General features: G+C 42.9%; 1 protein-coding gene across 1 annotated transcript in view; it reads right to left on the bottom strand.

Moving 5' to 3' along the window:
- Window positions 1-18,771, bottom strand: part of LOC140491660 (uncharacterized) — a 255,833-nt gene that overhangs the window by 138,778 nt on the left and 98,284 nt on the right. Inside the window, exon 9 of the mRNA XM_072590156.1 lies at window positions 2,387-2,526. Coding sequence (XP_072446257.1) covers window positions 2,387-2,526 — 140 coding nt within the window. The remainder of the gene's footprint in view (window positions 1-2,386; window positions 2,527-18,771) is intronic.

Raw genomic sequence — 18,771 nt, forward strand, 5'->3', positions numbered from 1 at the left:
CCCAGTGGGGCGGAGGTAGCATGCCATATAGTTCAGCCTATTAGCCTTGGAGTTTTTGTCAGGCAAACCAGGAGTGTTTGTGACTAACTCATGTTGACAGTGTCCTGCCCAGTGCCTGGTGCAATCTTGACCTTGACCTCCCATATGCCTGAAAGTGACAGGAAGGTAGAGGTCGAAGACCTGACCAATTCTGTAATGTCCTGAGGTGACTTTTGGGGGCCCTCTATGTGGCACTGCCCTGACTCCTTGTGAGAATCATCTGTGGTGAGGTCAAGGTCCCTCATCCCATCACCTGAGCACCAGTGGGTTGATCATTTGCTCACTGGACTGCAGGTCTGTGCACAGCTGTCAACTTGTCCATGGCGACAGTCAGATATTCGCATGCCTTTGGCATCAGTGTCCCATTGATATTGCTGCAGTTTCCCAGTGCCTCTGACAAGCTGCTCGTGTCTGCCTGTATATGTCAATGAATTCATTAATGGCTAACATTATGGCACCTTCTCCTCCTGGCGACTGAGCAGGTGCCAGGTCTCTGGCAGGCCTCTGAGTGTTTCTTCCTTAGCTATTCTCAATGTTGAATGTTGGCACCTGTCCTGGCTCGTTTAACCCTCTTATGGGATGTTTTCTCTTGGATTGAGAGCAAAGGATGGATTTAATGAGATGAAAGTGTGTGGGGGAAATGTTGCATAGCATTCTGAGTAAATAAGCAGTGCAGTGGCCATGCAGGCTTAGTAGATTGGGCGGGGTGGGGGGGGGGGCGGGGTGGGGAAGAAGGTTTCCGTTGTTGATAGCGAATGAGCAAAAATGTGGCAGAAAATATTGAAACTGGTGGAGAATGATCCTTGCTGTGAGGTGGGTATAGTAGCAGAGATAGAGTGAACATGAGGTCACAGAAAGGAGATGGTGGTGACCTTTCTCCTACTTGCAAACTGTTCTTTTTTTCAGTTCAGTCATGGGATGTGAGTGACCCTATATAGGCCAGCATTTATTGCTCATTCCTAATTGCCCAAAGGGCAGTTAAGAATTAACCACATGTTCTGAAGTCACATGTGGACCTAACACAATTTCCTTCCCTCAAGGGTATTACTGATCCAGATGAGCTTTTCCAAAAATTGACAATGGTTTTATGCTCATCATTTGACTTTTAATTCCAGATTCTTTGTGTCATACAGTCATAGAATCATACAGCATGAAAACAGACCCTTCGGTCCAACCAGTCAAACTAGTCCCACTTGCCTGCACTTGGCCCATATTCTTCCAAACCTTTCCTATTCATGAACTTATCCAAATGTCTTTTAAATGTTGTAACTGTACCTGCATCCACCACTTTCTCTGGCAGTTAATGCCATACATGAATCATTCTCTGTATAAAAATGTTGACCATTTTGTGTTAAGCCTCCTGCAAGAAACATTCCATGAAACCCAATAAAAATGACAGTCGATTTCCAGTAAGATTCAGTTCAATTTACAGGGTTACGACGTAAAGGTAGGATTGTACATATAAGTCAAAATGCTCAGTGAGTCAGCGCAGGAACAATGGGCTGAATGACCTTCTTCTCCATCAAAACAATTCTGTGATGGACTTCTAGTTCACAAAAACTTTCCTTTTAGTGGAAATTGATAGTGCCAGGGTCTTACTTTCTTTCTTTTCAGTAAGGACAGGACCCATTTTTTCATTTTTCTCTATATCCAGAAGTGCTGAACTGAACATAACTGAACGCAAACAAGATGAGTTGTTAACGATGGTCAACAAGTTTCATGATCACCATTACTGAGCATCAGATTCAGAAAACATCATGGAAACCATTTCCTGTCAATTTATACTTGGTTTCAGCTATTCTTCAGGGAAGTAATAGAGATTATTAATTGTGTCTGAAAAAAGATTCTCAGTTTCCACTTTTAAGTGACTATTTCCCCTCGTCATGTTCAGTGGATCTGAAGCCAGATGGTGAATAATGAAACTAGAATTTTCTTAACAATAGAATTACTTATAGATCGCAGCATGACATGCGTACATCTGTGAACTTCTGCCAACAGCATTTTTTTAAAAATTTACTTTTCTTCTTTCTTTACTTCATCACCAAATCACCAGTGATACTTTTTAAACTATTAACCACCACTATTACAAAATTCCTCATATTTTTCAATTGATTAATTTACAGCCAAAGTCCATTAATAGTCTCTATTCGTAAGTACTTTAATGACTTAATTAAATAATGCCATTACCTATGTATCTAATAATCTGATTAACATACCATTAATAATTGTGTTTAAGATTGAAGCATAGCTCACTGTGTTAAGATGATATTTTGCAACCAATACATTTTAGTTAACAAAGGGCTGAAGATCGTTCAGCATCTGGGCAGCAAAAGAGGAACATAAATACCGTTTTACAAGTTTGTAGGTGTTCTCGTAGCAAATGAATAAAGGCCATGCAGAATGCTGGAATACAGTTGTAAGAAGGTTGATCGAGGCCAAGGATATACTGATCCCAGATATACAGCACAGTTTCCATTGTCAGGTGCCCTGTCAAAACAATAGATTTTCTAAAGTTCTTCATCTTTCTACATTATCCAAATAAAGATCCATTTGGGACGGACATGAATGAGGATAGAATCGGAGGCATAAAGACAAAATTAGGGACTATTTCTAATTGAACATAGCTTGGCACCCAATATGAAAAAATAATTCACTTTTACACAAAAGGTTGGTGAAATTGAGCTTACCAGGAAAAGGAGCATGCTGAACACTTGTCAATGCTTGAATCCAGTATCACTCCCATAAATGTAAAAAGGATCAGTAGTTTCCCTTACACTGCTCCAGCATACTACAATAGCAGAATGAAGTCTGCTGCATTTTCTTCTTATGCAGCAGCTACTGCTGAAGTTTGAGTGTTATACATAATTTATTATTAATTATTGCTGAGTGATCATGAAATTTCCCTTCTAGAACTGTACTCAATAACTTTATGCATAGAAATAACTCTTTCCGGGTCCACTCTTTTTTTTTCACTACTTTAAACATGTCGCCTTTGGTTACTGACCTTCCTGCAAGTGAAAACAGTTTCTGCTCGTCCACTCCGTACTGCTAGAGGTATTAATAATTTTGAATACCTTAATCTTTCCTTAAATTTCTCTGCTCAAAGAAGAACAATTGCAGCTCCTCTTATCTCTTCGTATAACTGAGATCACTCATCTCTAATGTGATGGAATTGTAGTTTCTTGGCTTGTTTTTTGAGACAGACCTTAACTAAACAGGGAAACTGAGAAAGAAAACTGAAGCTCCTGGTTTCTAAGGAAACTAAGACTCAAACTGTCATTGGAAACCAAAAATTCTGGAGAGACTGAAAGTAGTTCAGAAATCACATAAAAAAGGGCCCAGAGTAATCAATCTGAATTACTGACAATGTTCAAAATATTGTAGTCAAGGGAAAAGACGGAGACTATATTCAGAAGATGAGAGTTGGCAAATATAAGTTTCTGTAGATGTTTCTATAATTTAAGGCGAACATGGTGTTAAGTAAATTGAGGAGCTTCTCCAGAAGTGTATCAGTTTTGATGAAGACCATGCCTGTGGAACTTGGATTGGTTGCATGCTGTTGTTGACATGGATCAAGCTAAATCCTAGAGAAATGTTATGGGGAGATATTGGTGTAGTGGTAATAATCCAGAGGAATAGGCTAATATTCTGAGGATAAAATAAAGAACTGGAGATGCTGGAAATCCAAACAAAAACAGCTGCTGGAGAAATGTCTGGCAGCATCTGAAGAGAGAATGAGTCAATCTTTTGGGTACAGTGACCCTTCATCATAACTTCTGGTTTTTTGATGAGGGGGTCACTGGACTTGAAATGTTAACTCTGCTATCTCTCTACAGTTGTTGCCAGACCTGCTGAATTTCTCCAACAACTTCTGTTTTTGTTTAATATTCTGGAGACATAGGTTCAAATTCCACCATGAAAACTCAAATAACAATTCAACCAATTCAATTAATAAATCTAGAATTAATGATGACTCACAAAACTATTGTCAGAAAACCCCCTTAAGTATCAAGATCTTTGTGAAGAAATAAAGAAATCCCTTTAAAAGTATTTTGGTCCCTGTATGTGCTTGAAAAATAGGCTCAAGTAATTCTTACACTGTCGCCCCACCCTACTGTGTTATACGGCACTAACATGGTAGCAAGTGGCATCAAAGTTCAAATAGGTGGAGGAACTCAAGCCTGAGCATCTATGAGGTGGAGTGAGCCATCAAAAGCAGCAGAATTGTATTGATCACATATGCAACGTTATGTCCCAGTATACCCACAATCTACCATTGGTTCAATGAAAAGTATAGGAAAGTATCACTTGAATTGCAGCATGCTACTGTGCAGAGGGACCTGGGTGTCTTGTGTATGAATCACAGAAGGTTGGTCTGCAGGTGCAACAGGTAATTTAAAAAGGCAAATGGAATTTTGTCCTTCATTGCTATGGAAGCTATGTTGCAGCTGTATAGGGTGCTGGTGAGGCCATACCTGGAGTGCTACATGCAGTTTTGGTCTGCTTACTTGAGAAAGGATATACTGGCACTAGAGGGAGTGCAGAGTGGGTTGAGATGCCAGAGGAGAGACTGAGTAGACTGGGATCATATTCATTGTAATTTAGAAGAATGAGGGGGTATCTTATAGAAATGTATAAAATTATGAAGGGAATAGATAAGGTCGAAGTAGAGAGGATGTTTCCACTGGCGGGCGAAAGTAGGACAAGAGTGTATAACCTCAAAATTAGGGGCAGCAAATTTAGGATCGAATCGAGAAGGAACTTCTTCACTCAGAGGGTTGTGAATCTATTGAATTTCCTGCCTGGTGAAGTAGTTAAGGGTTCCTTATTAAATGCTTTTAAAGCTAAGATAGATCCCTTTTTAACAGTAAAGGAATTAATGGTTATAGCAAGAGGGCAGGTAAGTGGGGTGAGGCCATGAAAAGGTTAGCTGTGATTCTATTGAATGGTGGAGCGGGCTCAAAGGGCCAGATGGCTTACTCCTGCTCCTGGTTCTTATGTTTTTACGTATGCCAGGAACAGGACTAATGTACCAAAACATTGAGGTGTCAACCTGATGAAGTCACAACATCGGACTATTTGCCAGCCAAACAATGGGAGCAGAAAGTGATAAAGAGAGCTAAGCCATCCATATTAATGGATCATTTATAAATTCTACAGTCCTGCTGCATCCAGTAACAAATACTGGAGTACAATTAAACAATAACAGGTGATGGAAACTCCACAAATAATGGAGGCGCCCACCATATTAACACAAAAGGCAAATCTAAAGTATTTGGCTGGTGCATCCTGCCCTGTCTCTGAGTTCCCAATATCATGTCAGTGTTCAGTAATTTATCTCACTGCAAATAAAAGCAAGAAACAACTGAAAGCACTGGACACTAAAAAGACAGATATGGGCCCTGACAATATTCCAGCAAAATTACTGAAGACTTGAGCTCCTAGAATTTGCCATACTCCATCAGGTGAACTCAAGAGGTCAAATTATGCACATGACATCAAGCCAGCCTTGGTGAAATCATTGGCTCTGTACACCTTTGGCTGTGAATAACACATGTTTATCACAATAAAACATCTTTCAAAGTCACCACACTGATTGTTGTGTTCTCGTGAACACTTTCACAAATTCAAGTGATACTTTCCTACACTTTTCATTGAACCAATGGTAGATTGTGGGTATACTGGGACATAACGTTGCATATTGTGATCAATACAATTCTGCTGCTTTTGATGGCTCACTCCTCCTCATGGACGCTCAGGCTTGAGTTCCTCCAACTATTTGAAGTTTAGTGCCATATAACACAGTAGGGTGGGGCGACAGTGTAAGAATTACTTGAGCCTATTTTTCAAGCACATACAGGGACCAAAATAGATTAGACTTAGATTACTTCGGCCCAACAAGTCCACACTGACCCGCTGAAGCGCAACCCACCCAGACCCATTCCCCTACACCTAACACTATGGGCAATTTATCATGGCCAATTCACCTAACCTGCACATGTTTGGATTGTGGGAGGAAACTGGAGCACCTGGAGGAAACCCACGCAGACACGGGGAGAATGTGTAAACTCCACACAGAGAGTTACCTGAGGTGGGAATTGAACCCGGGTCTCTGGCGCTGTGAGGCAGCAGTGCCACCGTGCCATCCACTTTTGAAGGAATATCTTTATTTCTTCACAAAGATCTTGATACTTAAGGGGATTTTATGATACCCCACATGGGAAATCTGTAAGATTTTGCTTCACAACAGCTTTGGTATAGCTATTCTATGGTCATATTCCAATAAATTTTCCACTATTGTTGTGTTGTTTTTGCTCATGGTAACCAATCAGCATTTGATTTGCCAGACATTGGCCTGGCTTTTCCAATGGCCAGACAGTTATTACTCCAATATAGATGAGGATTGTGTAAGGGGACATTGCAGAATACCCATCATAGAAGACTCTGAAGGAATTTTTCGGCTAATTGAAGATTCTGCTGGGCAACTCCCCTATGCTTGGAATCCTCTGAAAGTCCCCATGTAATTTGAAGATCGTAGATGATTCCAATGAAATTAAGTAACTCTTTAGGAAAATAGTTACTTAGGAGAAGTTAAATACATAGTCTAATTCCTGAGTAAGTATTCAACTGATCTCATATTTACCCAACAAACCAGACCACTGACTCACTCCCATACCACAACCTGTAGCCTGCCAGGAACCAAAACGCTTCACCTGTTCCAAATCTGAATGTTCCCTTCAGCTCTGGGATCCAAACTCCCTTTACCTGCTCTGGACACACTTTCCCCTCAGCTTGTCCAAACTTCATTCCCTTCACTCCCGCGGCCTGAACTCTCTTCACTGGACCTGAAACACTCCTTGCCCCATTCAGGATCCAACTCGATTCACATGGATTTGGTGATACGTAATGAGGCTGACTTGATTAGGGAGCATAATGTGAAAGAAGCCCTGGGGGCAGTGGCCAATGAATGATAGAATTCACACCGCCATCTGAGAGGGAGAAGCTGGAATCAGATGCCATGGCATTACAATTGAATAAAGGTACTAAAAAGACATGAGGGATGAGCTGGCCAGAGTTGATCGGAAGGGGAGCCTAGCAGGGAAGCTGGTGGAGCAGCAATGGCAAGAATTGCTGGGGTAATTCAGGAGGCACAGCAGAAATTCATCCCAAGGAAGAAGCATACTAAGGGGAGTATGAGGTCATCATGTTAACAAGTGATATTAGGGACAGCATAAAAGCAAAGGAAAAGCAAACATGGTGGTGAAGATTAGTGGGAAGCCAGAGGATTGGTAAGCCTTTAAAAACCAGCAGAGGATATCTAAAAAAGCAATAAGGTAGTCAAAATGAAATATAAGGGTAAGCTGGCGAGTATATAAGAGAAGATTGCAAAAGTTTATTTTAGATATCTAGGAGTTAAGAGAAAGGCAAGTGTGGACATTGGACTGCTGGAAAATGAGGGTGGAGATGCAGTAATGGGGAACAAAGAAATGATGGAGGAATTGACTAGGTACTTTGTATCGGTCATCATGATGGAACAGTAGCATACCAGAATTTCCAAGAGAGTCGGGGGTGGAGGTGAGTGTAGTGACCATCAATAAGGAGAAGATGCTGGAAAAGCAAAAATGTCTGAATGTGGATAAATCACCCAGATAGGATGGACTGGACCCCAGGGTTCTGAAGGAAATAGTTATGACTGTGAGGGCACTGATGGTGACCTTTTAAGAATCACTGGAGTCAGAATTCTGGAAATTAGCTAATGTGACACTCCTGTTTAAGAAGAGTGGGAGGCAGAAGATGAGAAATCATCAACCAGTTAGCCTAACCTTGGTTGTTGGTAAGATTTTAGAGTCTGTTACTGAGGATAAGATTGTGGAGTATTTGCAATTAAATGGCAAAATAGGGCCAAGTCAGCACAGAATAACCAAGAGGAGGTGATGTCTGAAAAATCTGTTCGAATTCTTTGAGGAGATAATGAGCAAGTTACACAAATGAGAACCAATAGATGTGATCTGTTTGGATTTCCAGAGGCCTTTGACAAGGCCTCAACAAAAGATAAGAGCCCATGGTATTAGGGACAAGGTACTGGCATGGATAGAGGATTGACTGATTGGCAGAGACAGAGAATGGGGTATTGGGTCTTTTTCAGGATGGCAGCCAGTGACTGTAGGGAACAGTGTTGGGATCACGACTGTTTACTATTTCCCTTATACATTAACGGTCTGGATGAAGGAATTGAGTGCATTGTTGCTCGGTTTGAAGGTGACACAAAGTCAGGTGGAGTTTCACATAGCATGGAGGAAGCAGGGAAGCTGCAGAAGGACTTGGACAGGCTAGGAAGGTGGGCAAAGAAATCACAGATAGAATATGATGTGGGAAAATGTCAGGTTGTGCACAGGTTATGTGCGAAGAATAGAGGTACATACTATTTCCGAACAGTTTCGGAAATCTGAAGCGTGAAGGTACTTAGATCGGCGAGGCAGCTCAGTAGTTAGCACAATGTCAGGGACCTGGGTTTGATTCCAACCTTGGGCAACTGTCTATGTGGAGTTTGCACGTTCTCCCCATGTCTGCATGTGTTTCCTCCAGGTGCTCTGGTTTCCTCCCACAATTCAAAGATATGCAGGTTAGGTGAATTGGCCATGCTAAATTGCCCATAGTGTTCAGGGATGTTTTAGATTAGATTACATTACGGTGTGGAAACAGGCCCTTCAGCCCAACACCGACCTACCGAAGCGCAACCCACCCAGAAGCATGTGTAGGATGTGTAGGATAGATTCTTTAGTCAGGGGTAAATTTAGGGTAAGGGAATGGGTTTGGGTTGGTTGCTCTTTGGAAGATCAGTGTAAACTTATTGGGCCGAAGAGCCTGTTTCTACACTGTAGGGAATCTATTCCTAGAAATCCGAGTTCAGAATTCTCTTCAGATTAAAATGCTAGTTGAGTTGGCAGTTAGGAAGGAAAATGCAATATTACCAATCATTTCAGGGGGCTGAGTACAACAGCATTTGTATGCTGAGGTTATATAAGGTTCTGGTCAGACTGCATTTCGAATATTGCGAACAGTTTTGAGCTCCATATCTAAGGAAGGATGTGCTGGTCTTGGAGTAGTCCAGAGGAGGTTCAAAAGAGTGATCGTGGGAATCTTGTCATATGAGGAGCAGTTGCAGGCTCTGGATATGCGTCCATGCCTACGTCTTCGAAGGTGAATCCCACCAACCCTCTGAAGACCTCTTCTCCTTCAAACCCCATCCTCCTGGATACCCCGTCCTGGCCTCCTACACTCCCTTGACCTCTTCACCTCCATCTGCTGTTGTGACATCAACCATCTGAATCTCTTAACCCCTTTCACCTACTCCATCCTTTCCCCATCTGAATGCATGGCCCTCCGCTCCCTCAACTCCAACCCCAACCACACCATCAAATCAGCTGACAAGGGAGGCACTGTGTCAGTTTAGCGCACCAACCTCTACCTGGCCGAAGCCACAAGCCAACTCACTGACACATCCTTGTACTGTTCCCTTGATCACGACCCAACCTCTCATCACCAAACCGTTATCTCCAATGCCATCCATAATCCCATCTACAACCTCCAACCTCAGTTCCCAAACTCCACACCGTCCATTTCTATCTTCTGTCTAAAATTCATAAATCTGACTGCCTGGTCAACTGATCACCTCTGCCTGCTCCTGCTCCACTGACCTAATCTCCTTTTATCACGACCCCATCCAGTCCTGTTTGATCCAGGAACTCTTCACCTACATTTGGGACACCACCCACACCATCTACCTTCTCTACGACTTTCAGTTCCCTGGCCCCCAACACTTCATCTTCACCATGGACATCCAATCTCTCTACCCCTGTATCCCACATGAGGAGGGCCTCATGTGGGAGAACTGGTCCTCACCCTTAACAACTTTTCCTTTCAATCCTCCTACAAACCAGAGGGATGGCCACAGGTACCCACGTGAATCCGTGCTTTGCCTGCCTCTTTGTTGGGTACATGGAACAGTTCCTCTTCCACAGCTACACCAGAACCAGCTCCCACATTTTCCTCCGCTACATCGATGACTGTATCAGCGCTGCCTCATGCTCCCACAAGGAGCTCAGAAAATTCATCAACTTTATCTGCACATTCTACCCTGACTACCAGCTGGACCATCTTTGACGCCTCCCTACCCTTATTGGAGCTCTCCGTCTCCATCTCCATCAATTAACTCAGCACTGACATCTATTATAAACCCACCGATTCCCAGAGCTACATCAACTACACGTCCTCCCACACCTCTCCTGTAAAAACACAATCCCATACTCCCTATTCCTTCGTCTCCGCTGTATCTGCCTCCAGGGCGAGCAATTCCATTCCAGGACTTCATGGGGGAGGAGAAGTTATGGTCCTTGAAGTGGAGGACATCCCAGATGTCCTTCTACTTCAAGGAACTTAATCTCTGCTCCCCCATGATTAACAATGCCAACCGCAGCTCCTTCATTTCCTGCACCTTTGCCCTCAAACAAAACCCCCTCAACCACAACAACGGTAGAGTCCCCTCGGTCCTCACATTCCACCCCACAATTCTTCAAGTTCAACGCATTATCCTCTGCCATTTCTGTCACCTGCAGTCTGACTCACCAACAAAATAATATTTCCCTCCCCACCCCATCCACTTTTCGCAGAGACCATTCCCTCCATGATTCCTCATTATATCCACATTCCCCACTAACCCCTCCTCCACACCCAGAATTGTCCCCTACAGCCACAAGAGGTGGCCCAAAAACCTGCCCTCACACCTTCCCCCTTCAGCCTCTGTCCAAAGCCCCATTCCAAGTCTGGCAAAGATTCATGTGCATTTCTTCTAACCTGATTTATTGCATTCATTGCTCCCGATATGGTCTCCTCTGCATCGGAGAGACCGAGTGCAAATTCAGGAACCGGTTCAGGGAACATTTATGGTCCATACGTTCCAACAATCCCACCTTCTGGTAGCTATCCATTTCAACTCACCCTCCCACTCCCCAGGGACATATTCTTCCTGGGCCTCCTCCACCGTCAACATAAGGCCACATACAAACTGGAGGAAGAATGCCTCATCTTCCACTTCGGGAGGTTAAAACCTTAACCTTAACATAGAATTCACCTGTTTCCAAATCTCCCCATCCCCCCCACCTCATCCTAGGACCAGCCCTCCCTCTCTGCCCCACCCCCTTAGCCTGACCCTACTTGTCCATCTTCCTTCCCACCTATCTGTTTGAAACTTGCCACTGACCAAAAACAGCCACCTTCTACCTGCATCCACATATCACCATCCCACTAACATTCCCCCAGCCCCAGTCAGGTCCATTTATTTATTTTGCCCCCTTTTCTTTCCCCAATTCTGATGAAAGGTTCTAACCTGAAACATCGACTCACCCCTCCTCATCCTTCTCCTCCTCCTCTGATACTGCTTGACCTGCCGTGCTTTTTCCAACTCCACTCTTTACCGACTCCTACCAGACAGCAAGTGAGCAGAGCCAAGTGGCCTGTCTTTTTCCTTTCTGATTTTGAGGCTAATTTTAGAGGTCCCCTAATAGTGTCATAGCGGTCTACAGCCTTTTGGCCCAACTTTCCCATGCCGTCAGTTTTCACAATTAAAGGAGTCCCATTTACTTGCATCTGGTCCATAGCCCTCTAAACCTATCCCATCCATGTACCTATCTCAATGCTTTTTTTAAATGACAGAATTGTGCTCACTTCAATCACAGCCTGTTTCAGACACTCACCACCCTCAGTGTGAAAAAATTGCCCTTCAGGACCCTTTCTGTATCTCTCCCCTCTCACCTTACACCTATGCCCTCGAGGTTTAGACTCCTCTACCATGGGGAAAAGCTGTTGACTATCTACCTTATCAATGCCTCTCGTGATTTTATAGACCTCTACAAGGTCAACCTTCAGTCTCCTATGCTCCAGGGGAAGAAGCCCAGCCTATCCAATGTCTCTTTATAAGTCAAACCTTCTAGTCCAGGCAGCATCCTAGTAAATCTTTTCTTCATTCTTTCTAGTTAATAATGTACTTTCTACAGTAGGGCTACCAAAATTGCACACAGTACTCCAAATGTGGCCTTACACCTGTAACAAGACGTCTCAACTCCTATACGCAATACTCTGGCTGATGAAAGCCTTAACCATCCCGTTTACCTATGAGCTATAAATCTGTAGACTACATCTCTTTGTTCTCTCACACTCTTTTGGGTTCTACCACTGAAGGTGTAAGTCCTGCCCTGCGTAATGCACCAAAATGGAACACCCTGCTGACGTCTAAATTTAATTCCATCTGCCATTCCTCAGCCCATTTCTCATCTGAGTGATTTTTAAAAAATTCATTGACAGGATATGGGCATTGCTGGCTGAGCCAGTGTTCATTATCTGTCCCTAATTACATACAGAAAAATTGAGAGACATGGAATCACATGTTAACTGGACCAGGTAAGGACGTCAGTTTCCTTCCCTAAGGGGCATTAATGAACCAGATGGATTTTTCTGGACAATTGTTTCATGGCCATCATTAGGCTTTTATTGAATTCATATTCCACCATCTGTCATGGTGGGATTTGAACCAAGGGCCGCAGGACATTACCTGGGTCTCTGAATTAATAGGAGTTTGTGAAGACTGCAGGTGAAATAATAGTCCAGTGATAATATCCTGTACAACGAATGTGACTAATTCAGCACAAATCAAACATCTTTCTTCTTTGTGGGGCTCAGTGAATAAATTAATTGTGAAAACAACATTGGATTTCTGCACCAGAAAGCTCATCACTAGGGCCAACAGCAGGGTGAAGCAAGGTGGTGGCCAAATCCACTTTGGCAAGTGACAGGACCTAAGGCCACATTTTGCCAGCAGCAGCAAATTAGGAAGGTCATTTTCTAAAATAAAAATTGTGTGATATGGGTGTTTTCCCCGGAAAATATAGTGGTCAGTTGCCTTTTTGAACCACTTTAATCTTTGGGTTGTGGGGATACACACTGTTGTTAGGAAATGAGTTCCGGCTTTTGGCCCAGCAATGGTGATATATTTCTGAGTCAGGATGGTGTATGGTTTAGAGGGACACTTGCAACTCGTGGCATTGAGCATTCTCTCTTAATTTTCTTTCTGGCTGTGTGGGCCTTCGAGGCCTGTGTGCAGCAGCAACTTCTGGAGTGGGAAGTCAATGTTCATTGGTATTGGAGGGACTGAACATTGAAATTGGTAGATGTGGTGACAATCAAGTAAACTACTTTGTCTTCAATTGAGTCAAACCTTGAAAAAAAATTCATTCAAGGCTCGCCTAGCATTTAGTGCCCCTCCCTAGTTGCACAGAGTACAGTTAAGAATGCACCATATTGCTGTGTGTCTGGAGTCACATTTAGCCCGACTAGTTGCCTTCCCGAAAGAACATTGGTTAACCAGATGGGCTTTTCCTGACTATTGACAACAGTTGTACAGTCATCATTATACTTTTAATTCTAGATGTTTTTAATTACATTCAGTTTCCACTGTCTGCCATGGCAGAATTTGAAGCCTGGTTGCTACAACATGACCTGGGTCTCTGCATTAATAGTTTAGCAATGAAACAGCCATCAGTTGAGTATTTTTGGATTTGCACTCAACCAGGTAAGTGGAAAGTATCCATCATATTCTTTATTTTTCTTTGTAGATGGTGGGCTGGCTTTGGAGACAGAAGGTGAGTTGCACATTGTTGAATTCTTAGCTTCTCTCCTCCTCTTGGAGCCACAATACTTATATGGCTAGTCATATTTTATCTCAATTTTATAACCACTATGATGTTGATAGTACGCATTTCAGTGATATTAAGTGTTGAACATCAAGAGTCGATGGTTAGATTCTCTGTTGTATAGATGTCCTTTCTCTGGCACTTTTGTGGCATGAATGTAGTAGCTGTTAGCTGAGTCAGTGGGTTGGCAGTTCAGCAGTGCCACTGATAGCAACGGCCTTTGCTGAATACACTTGGTGGCTATGCACCATCAAAGTCAGATAAACAGGACCTGGGTAAGGGTAGGGGGTTGAAAGACTTACTGAGGACAGAGAGCATTGTTGCATGGGAGCAGTCAGTGATTAAGATGGTACCATATATAGGTTAAGAAGTGCATCTCAGATTGGTTGCAGAGCATTCTAAAGGAGGAGGGTGAATAGCCAGTTGTCATGGTGCATATAGGCACCAATAATATGGGTAAAAAATGGAATTTAGGGAATTAGGAACCAAGTTAAAAAAATAGAACCTCAGAGGTAGTAATCTCAGGATTGCTACCAGTGCCAAGTGCTAGTTAGAGTAGAAATGAAAGAATAGGCAGGATGAAAGTGTGGCTTGAGAGATGGTGCAGGAGGAAGGGTTTCAAATTTTTGGGACATTGGGTCCAGTTCTGGGGAAGGTGGGACTATTACAAATTGGACAGTCTACACCTGGGCTGGACTGTTACAAATATCCTTGGGGGTACCTTTGTGAATGCTGTTGGGGAGGGTTGAAACTAATGTGGCAGGGAGATGGGAACCAAATGAGGAGATTATTGGACAGTAGGGAGATAGTAACTAAAGCATATAAGGAACTATATCATGAAGTCAGCGTGACTAAGGGGAAGAATAGGCAGGAAGCAGATGATGAACACAAAGGGACAGGTGGTCTGAGGTGCATTTGTTTTAATGTGAGAGCATAGTAGGTAAGGCAGATGAACTTAGGGCTTTGATTAGTACCTGGGAATATGACGTTATTGCTATTACTGAGATTTGGTTGAGGGAAGGGCATAATTGGCAACTAAATATCCCAGGATATAGATGCTTCATATGGGATAAAGAGGGAAGTAAAAGGGATGGAGGAGTTGCACTACTGTCAGAGAGGACATCACAGCTGTGCTAAAGGAGGGCACTATGGAGGACTCGAGCAGTGAGGCAATATGGGCAGAGCTTAGAAATAGGAAGGGTGCAATAACAATGTTTAGGGCTGCACTACAGGCCTCCCAATAGCGAGCATGAGATAGGGGTACAAATATGTAAACAGATTATGGAAGGATGCAGGGTGGATGGTGATAGGAGATTTTAATTTTCCCAACATTGACTGCGCTTCAGTTAGTGCTAGAGGTCTAGATGGAGCAGAATTTGTAAGGACCATCCAGGAGGATTTTATAGAGCAGTATGTAAATAGTCCAACTCGGGAAGGGCCATACTGGAACTGATATTGGGGAATGATCCTGGCCTGGGAATAGTGATCATAATTCCGTAAAGTTTAGGTGACTGAAAACAGAAGAAGCTTTGGAAGAAAATTTGGAAAGTAGGACCAATCTGAAACGAGGAATTAAGAGGACTAAAAGGGGTCGTGAAATATTTTTAGCAAATATGGTTAAGTAAAATCCCAAAGCTTTCCCTGCGTATATAAGAATCAAGAGAGTAACAAGAGAATGGGTTAGCCCTCCCAAGGACAAAGGAGGCAAGGTATGCATGAAGTCAGAGAAAATGGGTGAGATTCTTAATGAGTACTTTGCATCGGTATTCACCGAGGAGAGGGACATGATGGAAGTTGAGGTTAGGCAGAGATGCTTGATTACTCTAGGTCAAGTCGGCATCAGGAGGGAGGATGTGTTGGGTATTCTAAAAGGCATTAAGGTGGTCAAGTCCCTAGGACCGGATGGGATCTATCCCACGTTGCTGGGGCTTTATCAGATATCTTTACAGCATCCTTGAACACAGGTGAGATCCTGGAGGACTGGAGAATTGCTGATGTTGTCCCTTTGAGAACGGTAGCAGGGGTAGTCCAGGTAATTATAGACTGGTGAGCCTGATGTCATTGGTAGGGAAGCTGCTGGTGAAGATGCTGAGGGACAGAATGTTTTCCCATTTGGAAGAAAATGTGTTTACCAGTGATAGGCAACATGGTTTTGTGCAGGGAAAGTCATGTCTTACCAACTTAATAGAAATCTTTGCGGAAGTGACAAAGTTGATTGTTGAGGGAAGGGCTGTTCATGTCATACACATGGACTTCAGTAAGGCATTTGATGAGGTTCCCCATGGGAGGCTGATGGAGAAAGTAAAGTTGCATGGAGTCCAGGGTGTACGAGCTAGATGGATCGAGAACTGGCTAGGCAACAGGAGACAGAGAGTACTAGCAGAAAGGAATTTCTCAAAATGGAGAACTGTGACCAGTGGTATTCCACAGGCATCCAATAGGGACCACTGTTGTTTGTGTTATACATAAATGATCTGGAGGAAGGTATAGGTGGTCTGATTAGCAAGTGTGCAGGTGACACTAAGATTGGTGGAGTAGCAGATAGTGAAGGGGATTGTCAAAGAATGCAGCAGAATATAGATAGATTAGAGAGTTGGGTGGATAAATGGCAGATGGAGTTCAATCCATGCAAATGCGAGGTGATGCATTTTGGAATATCCAGTTCAAGAGTAAACTATGCAGTAAATGGAAAAGCCCTGGGGAAAATTGATGTACAGAGAGAGATCTCAGGTCCATTATACCCTGAAGATGGCAATGCAGATCAATAGAGTGATCAAGAAGGCATACGGCATGCTTTCCTTCATCAGATGGGGTATTGTATAGAAGAGTTGGTAGGTCATGTTACAGTTGAATTGGACTTTGAATTGGCCACATTTGGAATACTGTATACAGTCTGGTTGTGACATTACCAAAAGGATGTGGATGCTTTGGAGAGGGTGCAGAGGAGGTTCACCAGGATGTTGCGTGGTATGGAGGGCACTAGCTGTGAAGAGAGGTTGAGTAGATTAGGATTATTTTCATTAGAAAGATGGAGGTTGAGGGGGGACCTGATTGAGGTCTACAAAATCATGAGAGGTATTCATAGGACGTATAGCAAGAAGCTTTTTCCCAGAGTGGGGGACTCAATTACTAGGGGTCATGAGTTCAAGGTGAGAGGGGAAAAGTTTAAGGGAGATATGTGTGGAAAGTTCTTTACGTAGCGGGTTGTGGGTACCTGGAACGTGTTGCCAGTGGTGGTGGTAGAGGCGGGCATGATAGTGTCATTTAAGATGTATCTAGACAGATACATGAATGGGCAGGCAGCAGAGGGATACAGATCCTTAGAAAATAGGTGACAGGTTTAGATAGAGGATCTTGAGCAGTGTAGGCTTGGAGGGCTGAAGGGCCTATTTGTGTGCTGTAATTTTCTTTGTTCTTTGTACATTAAAAACAAAGAGGCACCTCATTCCAGAGACTGCTCAGATTACATAGCAGAAGGTTCCTCAGCTGCTGGGAAGGTGCCAGTGGAATTGGAAGGAGGCCCTTAATTAACATCTTAAGTGGCTCAATTGGATTCTGCCTGGGCATCTAATCTGACATCTTTCCCAGCCTCAACAAAATAGAAGACACGAATGCTTTCCTGTGCCATTTTTCCAGCCTTCTCATTGCTCAATCAGGGCTAGAAAGGTCTGGTAAAATCCAAACTAGGAAGAGCGTCATTTGCGTCAGTATATTCTCATTTCAAGCAGGAGTCAATGATAACAATCAGGAAAGAAAATATACTGATATAGGCTAACATTGATATTCTGCCAATACATTTAAATTATGAATATGATCAACAATGTAGTAATAACCAGGTAATCTGTTTTTTGTATTGTTGATCAATGATAGACATTGACCAAGACAAACAAACAAGAATGGTGGAGAAACAAGCAAGTCTGGCAGCATCTGTAGAGAGAAATACAAAGTTAACATTTCGAATCTAGCGACCCTTAGCTATAACTGAAAATAGCTGGATAAGGATGAAATTTATGTTGATGATGGGGAGTGAATAATGTACACGGTGATGATGCTGAGGCAGAGAGAGAGAGAGAGAAAAAAAAGGATAGGAAAACAAAGAGATTACTGAAGATAGGAATTTGGGAACATCGGAACAGGAGTAGGCCATTGAGCCCCTCAAACCTGTTCAACCATTCAGTGGGGGTAATGGCTGATGAGTGGATGAATGCCACATATCTGCATTTGGCTCATATCCCTTAATATCTTTGCTTAACAAAAAAAAAATTATCTATCTCACATTTAAAACTGATCCAACATCCACTGCTGTTTGTGGAAGAGACTTCCAAATATCTACCATCCTTTGTTTACAGACGTGCTTCCTAACATCTCTCCTGAAAGGTTTGGCCCTTATTCTCAGATGATGCCCCTTAGTTCTTGCATCCATAATCAGTGGAAATAGTTTATTTTTATATACCGTGTATTTTCCTGTTAATATCTTGAAGAGTTTGATCAGATCACCTCTTGACCTTCTAAATCCTAAAGAAAACAGGCCTAATTTATGTAGTCTCTCTGAATAGCTTAACCTCTTAAGTCCATGTTTCATTCTTCGTAACCTATGATGCAGAGCTGGGCTGAGGAGTGGCAGATGGAGTTCAACCATGCCAAGTGTGAGGTTGTCCATTTTGGAAGAACAAATAAGAAAGCGGAATACAGGGTTAATGGTAGGGTTCTTGGTCAGGTGGAGGAACAGAGGGATCTTGGGGTCTATGTACATAGATCTTTGAAGTTTGCCACTCAGGTGGATAGAGTTTGTAAGAAGGCCGATGGAGTATTATCGTTCATTAGCAGAGGGATTGAATTCAAGAGTCGTGAAGTGATGTTGCAGCTGTACAGGACTTTGGTTAGGCCACAGTTGGAGTACTGCGTGCAGTTCTGGTCGCCTCACTTTATGAAAGATGTGGAAGCTTTGGAGAGGGTGCAGAGAAGATTTACCAGGATGTTGCCTGGA

The sequence above is a fragment of the Chiloscyllium punctatum genome, chromosome 19 (assembly GCF_047496795.1).
Source record: "Chiloscyllium punctatum isolate Juve2018m chromosome 19, sChiPun1.3, whole genome shotgun sequence".
NCBI lineage: Eukaryota > Metazoa > Chordata > Chondrichthyes > Orectolobiformes > Hemiscylliidae > Chiloscyllium > Chiloscyllium punctatum.